The sequence below is a fragment of the Sinocyclocheilus grahami genome, unplaced genomic scaffold, assembly GCF_001515645.1.
Source record: "Sinocyclocheilus grahami isolate Dianchi unplaced genomic scaffold, SAMN03320097.WGS_v1.1 scaffold55.1, whole genome shotgun sequence".
Classification (NCBI taxonomy): Eukaryota; Metazoa; Chordata; class Actinopteri; order Cypriniformes; family Cyprinidae; genus Sinocyclocheilus; species Sinocyclocheilus grahami.
In genome coordinates, this window is record NW_015505234.1 from 474,797 (window position 1) to 490,093 (window position 15,297).

At 37.3% G+C, this 15,297-nt stretch overlaps 1 protein-coding gene across 1 annotated transcript in view; it reads right to left on the minus strand.

Annotated features, from left to right (window-relative positions):
* The window catches only part of LOC107583846 (protein FAM65A-like), a 23,901-nt gene that overhangs the window by 8,190 nt on the left and 414 nt on the right, over positions 1 to 15,297 (minus strand). The window contains exons 2-13 of the mRNA XM_016270201.1: positions 12,176 to 12,344; positions 11,913 to 11,991; positions 11,723 to 11,746; positions 11,510 to 11,563; positions 8,617 to 8,766; positions 7,370 to 7,433; positions 7,171 to 7,214; positions 5,754 to 5,879; positions 4,755 to 4,903; positions 4,497 to 4,626; positions 3,269 to 3,412; positions 646 to 1,593 (exon numbers count right to left, since the gene is read on the minus strand). Coding sequence (XP_016125687.1) covers positions 646 to 1,593; positions 3,269 to 3,412; positions 4,497 to 4,626; positions 4,755 to 4,903; positions 5,754 to 5,879; positions 7,171 to 7,214; positions 7,370 to 7,433; positions 8,617 to 8,766; positions 11,510 to 11,563; positions 11,723 to 11,746; positions 11,913 to 11,991; positions 12,176 to 12,344 — 2,081 coding nt within the window. The remainder of the gene's footprint in view (positions 1 to 645; positions 1,594 to 3,268; positions 3,413 to 4,496; positions 4,627 to 4,754; positions 4,904 to 5,753; positions 5,880 to 7,170; positions 7,215 to 7,369; positions 7,434 to 8,616; positions 8,767 to 11,509; positions 11,564 to 11,722; positions 11,747 to 11,912; positions 11,992 to 12,175; positions 12,345 to 15,297) is intronic.

The following is a 15,297-nucleotide window of genomic DNA, read 5'->3' on the forward strand; positions in this document are numbered from 1 at the left end:
GGGGGTCTGAATACTTTCTGTACCCACTGTATATATATATATATATATACTGTATACAGTATATTAACCTCTGAAACTCTTTAAAAGATTATCATATTATTTATTACCAAAAAAAACACCAACATTTCTTACATAAACACATTTTTAAAATATATATAATAATAATATATACAAATAATATGTTTTTGAGGATGTTTTTTTCTGCATGTTGGTTGCATCGCATGACAGTTGGACCGCATGACTTAAGACATTTTTTCCTTTCAAATATTATGTTGCAGTTTTAAATATTAAGTAGTTTTGGTAATAATATCTTTCTAAGAAGTAATAATAAACAACTATGATTAACTACAATACGGGTTTCTTTTCAAGAAATTCAGAAGGTTTTTCTTCCAGGATTTTTTTTTATCACCCTGACATTTTTGACTAGATGTTACTCAAAAAAAATATTTATAAAAGGACATTTTAATAAAGAAATTCAAAACACACTCTTCAAAGAAGAACCGTTTTGAAATAGCTTGAATTGCATTTATATATATATATATATATATATATATATATATATATGTGAATAAAATAACAGATCCGGACCAAAAAATAAAGTCATTTTACTGACACAAAACCACACCAATAAGGTTCAGCACTCACTGTTAGCGCCTCCTCCAACAGCTTCAGCTCTTGCTCTAGGACCTGTAGTTCTGGGAACTGGCCTCTGTAGTCATCAAGGGAGGACAAAACGGCACCAAGGGCCTCCTCCAAACCACTGTCTGATGATTGTCCCTCCAAATCATCCATGGGCCTGGTGTCTACTAAAGAACCAGACTTCTCTGCCAGCAGGTCGTCCGTTTGTGTCTTTGTGAGGTGTGGCTCATGAGAGGAATCAGTCCTAGGAGCTTCGGAGTCCATCTGCTGGGACAAAGCATTAGCACAGGGGAAAGAGTCTTTGTCTCCACAGGTGGGCCTAGACGTGAGCTCTGTACTTTCAGAGTCACAAGCTGTGGTTTCTGCAGGAGAGCTACTTTCTGAACAGTTGAGTGGCTCAGTGGGACAGGATGGCTCACTCGTGGAGGGATCAGGAATGGGGCAGATCTCCTGAGTGTCTGGTACTACAAAACATAGTTCTGCTCGGTGGGGCATATCCATGGCAATGTCACTTACAAATACCGAAGAGACCACTGAAGTCACTTCATTGGCCTCCAAAGATTCCCCAGTCAGTCTATCTGTCAAAACACCATCTGCGCTGTTCTCGCTGATGTGGCTAAGGGAGCGAGAATAGCGGGGATGGCCATTGGGCACTTCCTGTTTCACCGGAGCCTCAGTGGTGACTGTTATGGTGGCCGTTGGTTTCTTCAGATCCTCCTCCTCGTCCTCTTCTTTCTGTTTGGCCAGGCGGGTGGGAGTAGAGGTGGCAGATTCACGGGGTGCAAATGAGATTTCAATGGCAGGAGGAGCAGTTTGTACCTCAGGCTGTACTAAGTTTTTGTGTGCATGGCGCATTCCCAAGGAAAGCTGAGGACTGGAGGAATCGTCAGAGGATTCGGAGGAGTTTGACCATGCCGTTCCGTTCTCCATCTCCTCTTGTCTCTTCAACATATTCTAGAGCGGAAGAAAGAGATTATGAAGACATAAATGATTATACATTATAAATAATTTACGTAAAGACCCTTTCACATGACTCACAGTAATGTTCCTCAAAGCATCAAACCCTTTGGAGCAAAGCTGTTACAGCGTTCAAATTTCAAATAGTTTCAGCTGTCTAAATACTCTGAGTTCAATGGACAAAGCTGATGACATTCACTACCATTCAAAAGTTTGGGGTGGGTGATATTTTTCTTGACAGAAGTCTCTTATGCATACTAAGGCTGCATTTATGTATGTAAAACATAATGTATGCAAAATGTAATGTATTCCTGTGAAGACAAAGCCGAACTTTCAGCAGCACAAAAATGTACATTACCGTTCAAAAGTTTGCAATCAGTGAGATTTTGTAAAAAAAAAAAAAAAGGATATATATCTTGTAATCACCAAGGCTACATTTATTTGATCAAAAATACATTAAAAACAGTAATATTAAGCAATATTACAATTACAATTCTTTTTTATTAAAATTCTAACGCTTTTCTATTTTAATGTATTTGAAAATGTAGTTTATTCCTGTGATAGCAAAGAATTTTCAGCAGTCATTACTCCAGTCTTCAGAAATCATTCTAATATGTTGATTTGACGCTCAAGAAACAATTTCTCATTACGATCAATGTTAAAAACAGTTGTGCTGCATAATATTTTTGTGTAAAATGTCATACTTTTTTTCAGGATTTTTTTATAATGTTTGAATGCCCGCCCAGGATTCATTTTGAAATATAAATATTGTACATTATAAATGTCTTTACTATCACAGCTAATTAAATATATATATATTTAAAACTAATGTATAGCAAAAAAAGTATGATATTTTTCACAAAAATACTATGTAGCGCAACTGTTTTTTAACACTGATCGATAAATTAATTAAATATATATATATATATACACACACATTGTTTATATACATATATATTATATATAATACATTGTTTTTCTTTTGATGAATGGCTTGATGACTAGAGTGAACTAGCTTGCCTTACAGAGACTTTGTAAAAATATCCTTCATGATGCTAGTGTTGAAGCCCTGATGGAGTCATGTGAAAGGCCATCATTTCATACTCTACTATAAAGTTCACAGTGAGAGATATATGCTAAAATAATATCTGAGGACTGTGAGCAGACAACAGGCTTTTTTTTGGAGGGAGAGGAGAGAACAGTAGGATGATAGGAGTGTGTTCACTGTCACTCAGCATTAGTGTGTATCTTTGGACACGGAGCTTCATTATAGTGGAGAGCAGACTGGCGTCAGGCCCAGTGAACTAACACACTCCCTGCTCCCTCTAATTAACTTCCCTCACTGGGCTAATGTGAACACCCTTCAAAACAATAACAGCATCAATGAATGCATTATTGATGGCTGTAGATACTACTATTGTCACTCACAGTTGGACAGACAACGAATAACATGCACAAGAATCCTATTTGCTCTATTTAATTAAAGACAACTGACAGTAACTACAGGACACGGTGGAAATCATCACTACAACAACTATAATTTCCTAGACAGACAGCAGACACTACTCATTACCAGAAGGACCATACAAACCTGTTTTTGTCACACCTTTTCAGCCAACTACTGACTACAACCAAAGCTACACAACTAGGTCTATGGGCCGACCGCACTTACATGGCTGGAAAGCAGAGAGGACCTCAGGCGGATTGAGGTGACATCGCTGCATGAGCAGCTCTGAGTCAGTTTCTCTGTCAGTGTGTCTCTGAACACATCCAGTAAGGACCAGCGCTGTTTGGACATCATGCTCCGTGGAGCTGTCTGCACGCAGTCAGCGGGAGAGCATGAGAGTTTTGAGCGGGCTAACGCTACATCACTTTTGGTCTATGGTAATCTGACCTAGCAAGTTATGAGCTTTTCAGACATCCATTTTCATCTAATTCAGCAGAGCTGACCTGAAATGGAGCCATTATATGTTACCATGACCTTGAGAGATAAAGATGCTTCTGAGAAATTACTACTATTAAATCTATGTGGAGCCTATTGTGCTAATTTAAATCTTAAGAGGGTCTGGAGAACTGCGAGATCTCCATTAGGACAAAGGAGAGAGATCTGTGGTATATTGACATTATGGTGGTGTGCACTTAGCAGAAATGTCTGGCTTGAATCAATTCATATTAAATGTATCATTCTTGAACATTTCAAAAGCAAAGCACATGAGTTATGAAAGCAGATATAGTCGAAGGACATTAAATGTCTGGGATTCAAAATAAACCTTGAAAGGGTTAAATATTACAGGTCAGAAAAATATTTTTAAAAAGATATTTAAGATTCTGTACCATTTTAAGGTAACTAATCAAATACACAAATGTGTGCTATTGATCATGTGATTCATTGTTCCTGGTTCCACTGAAGCACAATATGCTCTTTGGATCATTTTCAGATCATGCAGGAGAAAATCATCACCAGGTCTGCAACAAACTTGAGAAGTTTGTGCAGCTAGTGTGCTGCTGTTTTTTTTTTTTTTATACTATAAACAATGTACATGTAAATACACTTTTAAAAATGTAATTTCCTCACTTTTTCACTTTCACTACTGTAAATGACAGAAAATAAAATGTACAAATTATGTAAACTATATTTATTATTATTATATTAATAAATATTTGTTATTTTATTTAATATATTCTAAAATTAAAATATACAAATTATAGAAAATATAAAAGATTAAAAACCATTGTAGATTCAGGTTGTTGGTTAAAAATATGTATTAAAAAAAGCATTTATTGCAGGTTTGCAATAAATATAAATATAAAGGTCACTGTATATATTCAAGGGACAAGGGATTTGGATTTAAAAGGACTGGACAGTCAAAAGAGTACATGTACTGCATGGACAGACTCACATAGAAGGCTTGTTCTCGTAGAGAGGGTGTGTCTGGAGGACTCTGGTTGTAGGTAGAGAAGCGTTTGTTGACAGTAGGAGCTTTGGACACAGTGCTAGCTGAGGACGACTGGTCATCTTTGTCGAATGGACTACAGCAGAAAAGATAGAGGGGTTCATGTTTACAGTGCATTTAAAATAAAATTAGTTTCCTTCTGAAAATGCAGCTACAAGATCTGGCAGTGGGTGACATTTGATGTGATCCCTCTGCTGTACTTACTTCCAGAGGACTTCTAGACTGAGCTTAATGGTGCCCAAGTCATTAATATCCACAGCTACTGTTTGGGGCAGGGCAGCGAACAGGTCCTTCGTCTCACACGAGACGCTTCCCACGACCACGTGATTGGCCAGACTCTTCAGCTCCGTCACCTTGACAACCACATACGAGATGTTTATTTAGGAGGAAATGTCATCATCAGTTTAACGACCAGCACAATGTCACATGTTATTTATTAAAATGACATGTTAATTATTGGGAAGTTTGTAGAACTTAATTTTATCCTTTGAGATTTTACCAAACTTTGAAGAATGTGTGTAAACAGGTTAGGGTATGATATTATTTTTATTTAAAATGTATTTAAACAAAGTTAATTTAATTATTGTTTTATTTTATAATAAAATTAATTGTATTCTTTAGAATAATCATGCAAAATAACACATCGTTTAGGGGCACAGTTTCAAAAAATAAATAGGATACATTTTAATTTCATATTGTCTTTAAATGCTGACAGTTTGGATCCTCAGGTCGGGCATATGGTTTCAAATTATGGAATCACACTGCACTTTGAATCAGACCCAACAGTACATTTTACATCTCTCAGGCCAATCGAAAACATTTTGACAAACATCAGCTGCATTCTCTTCATTCCTCCCCTGGAGTCTCTGTTTTAATATCACTGTCTTCTGTAAACTTCCCTTCACTCTATCCCATGCAGTCTTCCTGTCTCTATCCCCCTGCCTGTCTCTCTCTCTGTCCTGGAGTGATGTTCCCTTTCTCTCACATGTAGTTATGTGTCATGGAACCATTGGGAGAGAAAAACAAGTCAAAATCCAGCTGCTGTGCTGTTATGTGCATTAATCTCTCACAGATTGATGTGACTGTGGTGCACATGTGAGTGTGACAGGAAGGTCAGACAGAAACTAAAAGTATGTGAATAGTCTGTGAAAAACATATGACAATATACGAGTGAATGTAAATGTATTTTCATATAAAAACTACCTTTATAGACAGGAACTCTGTGATAAGGGGGAGGAAGACCATCTCCTCACTGTCCCACACTTGCTTGCCATTGATTTCAATCCGACCTCGCAGCTTCCACCGCTGACGACCGTACTTCATAAAGATCTGTGGAGGTATTAAAAAGACACCAAAAAATCAATTAACAAACAATTAGAATTATATTTTATTCCGTATACATTTTTTACATTATTATTATATTTCAATTTATAAGCTATTTCTACTAGAAAACAAGACAAAAATACAGCTTTTTTAAAAAACAAGGAAAGGAAAAAAAATTATATATATATTCTATCCTTTTGTTTTTTTTCTTGTATTAAAAAAATATCTTACAGAATTACAAGCTTTTTAAATACTTTAAACAGATTTTTTTTTTCATTCATTCAGGTGGAGAGGAGAAAGAAAATCTTGGCTTTTGTGTTTTTTTTTCACAGTACAGGCAATGAACAGTGTGAGAATAACAGATGGGTCGAATAAAAAACAAGTCTCTGCCACCCACTCTTTCATCCATTTCTAGATCTTCTCGAGTCAATTTCTTGTTCTTTTTCACACCACCTCCCTCCTGTCACGTCTAAAAACAAGGAAAGGAAAAAAAATTATATATATATTCTATCCTTTTGTTTTTTTTCTTGTATTAAAAAAATATCTTACAGAATTACAAGCTTTTTAAATACATTAAACAGATTTTTTTTTTTCATTCATTCAGGTGGAGAGGAGAAAGAAAATCTTGGCTTTTGTGTTTTTTTTTCACAGTACAGGCAATGAACAGTGTGAGAATAACAGATGGGTCGAATAAAAAACAAGTCTCTGCCACCCACTCTTTCATCCATTTCTAGATCTTCTCGAGTCAATTTCTTGTTCTTTTTCACACCACCTCCCTCCTGTCACGTCTCAAGAGGGCTCTTGCTGAGCAGACTGCTGACTCACTGCACTGATTGGCATGTCAGTCACTCTAAAGCTCTTGCATGTTAAACAGGTGGAGGTGGGGCTGACACATTAACATTCGCCCCTCTTTAATTATCCTATGCCTCCCCAAATCTGTTCTTCACTGCACAGAGCAGATGCCGAGATCAATCAGTGTCTGTCTCTCTCGTAAGCAGTCATTTAGCGGATGCTTACATCCAATGCTAGCTTAAGGATACAATGGTTATGGCTCATAGATTGCCCTGAGAGGGGTTCAAACCAGCCAGACCTTCAGTCACCGCTATCTGTCATATCTGTCGCTGACAACAGTACAAAGCAGATCAATAGTGTTGTGAGGCTGAACACCAACCCTCAGGAGCATCTCAATGCATCTCAAATGTATTGTTGTATCTTTACTGATGAATTGTGCACAATTCGATTTCATGCTGACTATAAATGAGAGAGAAGGTAAATTATAGCAGCAGAAGCAGCTCACCTCATACTGATCTCCAGCACAAAGTCGTGCAAAACCCGCCAGGCCTGAAACAAAGGCATGCATCATTATTTAAATACGGCACACTGTTAAGATCATGAAACAGAAATTAAAGCAGATGTGTGATATGAAACTGTAGGAAATTGCAAATTAAAATTACTCTAGAATGGAACATTACCCTAGTATAGAGAGACTGTCTTACCCTTCATTTTGACATGGAACTCCCCCAGCTGGTTCTCCAGCTCACTCTCCAGCATGCACATATTCTGCAGGGACAGAGACAGAGAGTAAATACAAAGGAAAAGAGACTTAAACATGAAATGTGTTGAAACAACAATGTATCATACTACAGTTTGAACCGTTTATCATGGAATAATGCTTACTCTTCACTTAATAAAAAAATAATAATAGGCAGTACATAGTATACACTGTCAAGTATTCAGCAAATAGTAATAGCCAGAGAGAGAGGGAGGAGAATAATAAGGAATCCTACAGTTGAATGCGTCTTGCAGCAACCATTAGGGTAATGAAAAGCACTTGACTGGGAAAGGATGTCTCTCTTAATCAGATTGCCTCTCTGCATTATATCCATGAGCATATCGAATGAGTCTAGCTCTGCCCTGTATCCATCGGTCCGGATGCAAAAAAACAGTGGCCTAAGCTATAATCAGTAAAGTGTAAGTCTCAACTTCCCGATAATGTCATAAAACCAATCATATTTTTCAGGGTGGTAATTTTACTGGAACCATATATTGCAAAATTATTTCTATATTAATCTCTCGATGTTTATCTTACCACTGGAAAATAAATTATTTGACTGTTTACCCGCAACTTCAGTCCCTCATGCCTTGTAAAAAACACGTTAAGTGGATTCAATTTACCATCACTAAACTGAAGTGGATTTCAATTCTGAATTGGTTACAAACACTAAAGTAGATTTCAGTTCTTAAGTGAATTTAATTTCTGAAGTGGATTCAGAATTTCAGTTCTGAATTGGATTCACTTTACTAACACTAAGCTGAAGTTAATTTCCGTTCTGAAGTGGATTCAGTTCTCAAACACTAAACTGAAGAAAATTCTAGTTCTAATGTGGATGTAGTGTACTAAGACTAAGCTGAAGAAAATTCTAGTTCTAAAGTGGATGTAGTGTACTAAGACTAAACTGAAGAAAATTCTAGTTCTAAAGTGGATGTAGTGTACTAAGACTAAGCTGAAGGAAATTTTAGTTCTAAAGTGGATTCCGTTCAGTAACACTAAGCTGATGTGGTTTAAGGTTACTAACAATAAGCTGAAATAAATTTTAGTTCTAAAGTGGATTCACAAAGTGTTTTGAACCCTTTTAAATCCTACGTACACTGTTTACTCTAATCTTGTCTTTGTTCTTGTCTTTATTGACAAAGTCCATAATTCCTCTTCCACCCATACTTTCATCTAACCATACACTCTTACCTCTGTGTACTCTTTGAAGCTCTTGTTAGCTTCAGACAGACTCTCTCTGGCCTCCCTGCTGCCTGGAGAGGCTGTGTAAGCCTTCACCATCTTATCGGCTCCGTCTCTCAGTCTGCGCTGCATACAGTAGGCCTCATAGAGCTCGTCAATCTGCGTACACAACATCCAGTGTTTATTACAATCAATGAAAATATATTAATCATGTACAATATTGATGTGTGTTCATAACAAACGTCTTCAATAACATTCCCTGAAAAATCCATCTCCAGTTTAAAATTGTCAATCTGGATTTTGTAACATGGTGGCTGGTCAACCAAATAATGACCATGTTAAATCAGCTACAAACTAACTACCATGTCCCAAAACACAGCTGCAACTTAAGTTGAATTTTCCAATAAAGTTCAGTATTTTTATGACTTAATGAGGTAGCCACAGTTTAGTCTACATCCAGATGGTGACACTGACTGATTAATTGCATAATGCACACACATGCACCAGCCACAACACATTGTTGTTAAATCTTTTCTTGCCCAAGTACTTCCTGCTGGGCCACATTGTCTGCAATATAAGTAATTTAGATTTTATTGATCTATCAATAAGCAGGTCTGCAAATGTGGAAGTCAGTAATGGAGACAGGAAACTGTTAAATCTCCACATTATGTCAACTAAAATTTAGGCAGATGTTTAGAGTAAGAGACGCTATCATTACACACAGTAATTTGGTAATTGTTCACAGCACGAGTCCTGTAATTCAGAGATTAGAAAAAGAATGAGCTGTCCATTGTAAATGAGTATGAATGAATGAGAAGCATACAAACAGTATGAAAGCTCCATTCACTTCGCTGGAAGAATGTTTAGCAGGAGAAGGGAGGTGTATAAGGAGGATTATGACATTCAAAAGCAATACCCAACTGAGGGTAATCACAAAAACACCACTGTTTAAGCTTTGCAAAGAATGGCAGTATTTAGTCAGTCAGAAATTACTGAACATGTATACACTCTTCTACTATAATTAAAAGCAAGGCCATAAATTAAAACATTTTGTATATATTTGTGTGCCACCATGCTGGAGCCAAACAAACAAACTAAAAAGGGAAAAATAGTAATAAAGCATTTTTCTTTAATTTCATGAACACAGGTTTTCTTGTAGGTATGTATACTGGTTGTTCACACATATGCATAAATGCACAAGTCGAGAAACACAAACACACACAATCCTCGAGATTGAAGGCGAGAACAGGGGTGAAAGAGTCTGCAGCACTTAAAAGGTTTCCTGCAATAACCGAAAGAAGGACGAAGGAAAGACAAAGTGAGAGAGGGAAAATATTCATCTTAGTGTGTCCATCTGGAGGTGGTTAAAATCCGTCCAGTGAGCGTGTTCCAGCACACTGGCAGGGAGTCAACGGGACAGTTGTAAATTTCAGAGTTATGACAAGTGCCTCTTCTGCTAATACACACTGCTACACAAAACTGATAACAACATGCCTCTTCATTCTCATTTGTCGTAGACCATAGCCAATACAACAAACACCACCGTCCCTACAAAGCACCTGAAAGTTTGTTGGGACCGTCGTTAGCACCGCTTAGCAAAGTCACTTAATATTAAGGGATTTTTTTGGTACATTCTCACTTTGCCCTGCCTCCCCTAAAATAGAGGCCCCAACATATCTGAAAAGAAGGACGAAGGAAAGACAAAGTGAGAGAGGGAAAATATTCATCTTAGTGTGTCCATCTGGAGGTGGTTAAAATCCGTCCAGTGAGCGTGTTCCAGCACACTGGCAGCGAGTCAACGGGACAGTTGTAAATTTCAGAGTTATGACAAGTGCCTCTTCTGCTAATACACACTGCTACACAAAACTGATAACAACATGCCTCTTCATTCTCATTTGTCGTAGACCATAGCCAATACAACAAACACCACCGTCCCTACAAAGCACCTGAAAGTTTGTTGGGACCGTCGTTAGCACCGCTTAGCAAAGTCACTTAATATTAAGGGATTTTTTTGGTACATTCTCACTTTGCCCTGCCTCCCCTAAAATAGAGGCCCCAACATATCTGACCAAGCAAAAGCATGGAGACTCCGTTTAGTGCCCTCCGCTCATAAAACGCACACTAATCACACATGAAATGAGGCTGTGAAGGGAAGGGAGGAAGAGGAGGATCGAGAGGAAAGCCTCTTCCTGTAGTGCAGCTGGCTTGGGTTAGTTTAGGCTGTTAGTTCAGACTCCAACAGGTCCAGTGGAGGGTTTAGCCACTCCCCAAACAAGCCAAGAATGTGAGCAGACCCTGAAGCTATCCTCTGCCTGTGACCCGTGTCCCCTGACATGTGTGAGCATCCATGTGCGTAAAAAAAATCTGTCTGAGAATGTGTCCTCAGTGAGGAGGAGGATTACGCTTTGCTGTATATCCTGTAGGTGACTATTTATCAGGAAAAAAGTCACTGTTTAGACGCAGACACGTACGTGCATGAATGCATGTGCACAACTGAACAGAGGCTGTTATCGGGGCCACTAGGCCACGCAAGAGCAGTCACTAACACAGAGACATCTGAACAAGAACAGACCTGCTGAGCTACAAAACACACATGCAACTCCGTTTGACATGAGTGGCACATCCTGTGTCTGCTCACAGAAATATTTCAAGAATTTTTTTTTTTTTTAATCTAGTAAAAAAAAACAAAGTTCTTTGAAATGTAATATGTGCTGTAAGGTTGATTTCATATTTATAACATAATATTTTTACTATTACATATATACACTCTACAGCTTTATCCTACTTTTACAAATTTCATGAATATTAAATTTGGCGTGGTTTTATACCACTTGTACATTCAAAATATTTGCATAGATATGCTTTACAAATGATTTGCATTTCAGTTAAACAGCAAGTTTACCTTACTGAGATGAAACTCCAGCCGTCTCATAAATCTCTCGATTACTTTCACTTGCTGAGAGAACAGAGAACAACATTTATAATGTTCAAAATATTATTTACAGGCATCAGCAATTCAATAACATGAAATACGAGTCGATGGTACTAGGCTTTTTTGAGTGTAGTCTCTAAACCAAATATAAAGTCAGATGAAAAGAAGGAAGCGTCCTCTCACCTTGTCAAGTTCATACAAAAAACCCTACAAAAGAGCAACAGAGATATTACAAATCAAACATTAACATAAAAAAATACAAGGAAAGTGCTCAGATTTGAATAGCTTAGTACCATGAAACAGTCCTTCCCGAAACATCTTCACGGTTGAAAATATATATTTTTTTGTTGTTGTTGTTTTTGTTTAGACTTACCAAGCGAGAGTTTCTCTTAGACTCCTTCATTTGTCTGTTCAGACTGTCCAGCTCCATCTGATGGACCTGCAGGTAGGATCTGTAAAAGTATGTACATCAGCTGACAGTATATGTGCCACTGTCAGTGACTAATAATGTATTGTGCGAGCATAATCGTGTTTTATAATAACTCTCTGTGAGTGTGAGCAACTGATAACATACTGTATTACTTGTCTAAATTAACTGTAATGGCAAATCCACAATTCACATATTTGTGTACATACTGCAGTCCTCTCTTCAGGGCCTCGTACACCTCGTCCAGCCTCTCAGGCTGGGGCACCTTTGGAGGAGGAGATTTAGTAGAGAGCGTGAACATCCTGCTTACTCTGGAGGGAGTCTTCCTTACACACGCCGGGGTGCTGAACACAGAAAGGTTCCTAGGACATATATGAGCTACATAAATCTTAAGTATACATTTCTCATTTTTGAGGTCATTTAAAAACTTTCTCTAACCCTAGTTTAATGTGAGTCAACTATAACAGTACGTTTGTTTTCTTTTTTACACAAACCTAGTCAGGTTAACTTTTTTATATATACAGTATACAGTGGGGAAAAAAAGTATTTAGTCAGCCACCAATTGTGCAAGTTCTCCCACTTAAAAAGATGAGAGAGGCCTGTAATTTTCATCATAGGTATACCTCAACTATGAGAGACAAAATGAGAAAAAAAAATCCAGAAAATCACATTGTAGGATTTTTAAAGAATTTATTTGCAAATTATGGTGGAAAACAAGTATTTGGTCAATAACAAAATTTCATCTCAATACTTTGTTATATACACTTTGTTGGCAATGACAGAGGTCAAACATTTTCTGTAAGTCTTCACAAGGTTTTCACACACGGTTGCTGGTATTTTGGCCCATTCCTCAAGAGCAGTAATGTTTTGGGGCTGTCGCTGGGCATATATATATATATATATTTGGAATTTTTAAAAATCTAAAATAATATTAATATAATTTTTTATCATTTTAATTAAAATATATTAAAATAAAACAATAAATGAAGAATACATTAATTTAAATAACATATTAATAACAACTGGAATTTATAGTAAAAGCAATTCTTATTTTACCTTATTTTCTCATATTTAAATCAGCAGAATTCACAACTATAATGTTGAAAACATCACAGGAAACCAAACATTTGAGTCTGCATGGCATAAATTTTGGCAAAAGATTTTGTGACAATGCAGAAAAAGACCTGTAAGGCAAGTGACATTCCCATTAACCGGCCAGAAACCCTCTCATCATCCTTATGATTGATACCTGAACTAATGTTGGGTGATATGCTTTATAATCATATCGTCAGCCTGTGAGATCGCCTGTGAGATATTATCGTGCTAACATATTTATTTATTTACTTTGCTCACTCTTTCATAGCCGGAGAGTGGACCAACTGTGGGGTAAGGCAAAAAGCAGCCTAATGTTAGAAAATATCATGTCAAAGTATTTTTAATATGACTGAATTAGCATTTACTAATTATAATGCTTACATTTCCTCCTTTATTCAAACAGCAGCTACAGAAAATGATCAAAGAACATTTACATTATCAAAAAGAACATGACTTCAGCCTAGCACGAGTTTATGCACTTTAAAAAACACTCTCGTTATAATCAGTGAAGCGATCTACACTGTATGATGAATAAATCTCTTATTCTTACATCGCTACACTTACAATACTTTTTTTACGAAAAATAAATATGATGGAACAAATAAACCCTAATATTAATTAGATAGTATTACTAGCCTGATAATAATAATAATAGTCTTGTTATCGTCAAAGGCATCAGCGACAGGCGATATCTCTGACTATCATCGATACACGATACTATCAGTCTATTGGCACAACCCAACCCTGAACTATGAGTAATCATTGAGTTTACAATAGGACCACCTGTTTTTTCAACCAATGGAAGATGAGGGGTTTGAATGCAAAAAGTATTTCAGTGAGCCAGGGAAACAATCTCTTATCAAAATCAATAGCGCTTTAGAACAACACTTGTGCTGATCGATTCAAGCTGCAATTACTTCTCCAAGATGACAGACAACTCAATAAACTGGAGAGAAACACTTATGTGTCTTGACACAATCTTTTCCTTTAAAGCCGTATGAGGAAAAATAGCAGAGAACAGCTCAGGATCTGCAGGTAAATATAACAGTAAAGCAAGTCACAGTAACAAAAGGAACTAAATAACGCTTTTGAAATATACAGAATAAGACATAATACTAATAAGAACACAGAAAATATGGGAATGATGGGGAAATCAGTCATTTACCCAATTATTATTCTTTATTTTATATTTTTAACCCATATTACTCTGAACTCATATTCGTGTGTCTATCTTTCATCCTCCCGTTCATTCTTTCAGAATCTCTTGTTCAGCGATCCTCCCTGTTGTCCTGATAGTGGCCTTCTTAAATCTTTTATGCTTTCTCTGTCTGCTCTATTTCAACAGCAAGGGTTTGAAGAGAACTCCACACGCTTTTGAATCAAACTACATCAACCGCAAGAGTCAGTGCTCAAGAGCCACTCAGCCCCTCTAAAAAATTAACATGATGCCAAATACTTACCTTTAAAACACATCACACATACACTTGAACAAAAACAATGCTTATTTATTCAATAGATAAAAAAGAGAAAATTATTCAACCAAGTCTGTGTGGCATGTACAAAAATGTCTGGCTACAAGATCAACACAGATATTCATGAAAATGTGTCCCGTTTTGTTAGAGCGAAGCCTTTTTGTAGCCAATAATAAACGTTCATGCTTTCCTGCTCCCTGCAGCCATTAGGAAATGTATGCTGGTTCCACAAGACGTCCTGTCAGCTGGGACTTCCCTTTAAAGATGTTTAATGCCTTTGGTCATAATTGAAAAGGCTAATGCTATACATTGTGAGCGCTTGCTCCAAGTTAACCTATTGTGTTTTGGGCTAGGGCAATAGATAGGGCTGTGCGATTAATCGAAATCGCGATTTGAGACGTTGCGATTTGCTAATCGCAAAGCCTGCGATGTGGACGCGATATTACTCTGTTCCAGAGCATATGCATGACTGCCTGCCTTGAGTTGCAGTCTTACTTGCCCTGGGCAAGAGTGAGCGCACCTCCGTTCTCCCCAATCAGCACTGCTCTAGCCAACTGCGTAAAACACCCACCATTAAAAAAAGACAGAATGGGATTATGGCGTCTACTGGGTCAGATCGATAGTTAGGCAAATTAAAACTAAGAAAAACATATGCAACTTAAGCTTCGAAATGACAGACAGACAGCCGTCTGTGAATGCTTCTCATACTCGCTCCTTTCTTACCCCACGCGGCGCGAATCCCGCGTCACGGACGAGCCGTTCAT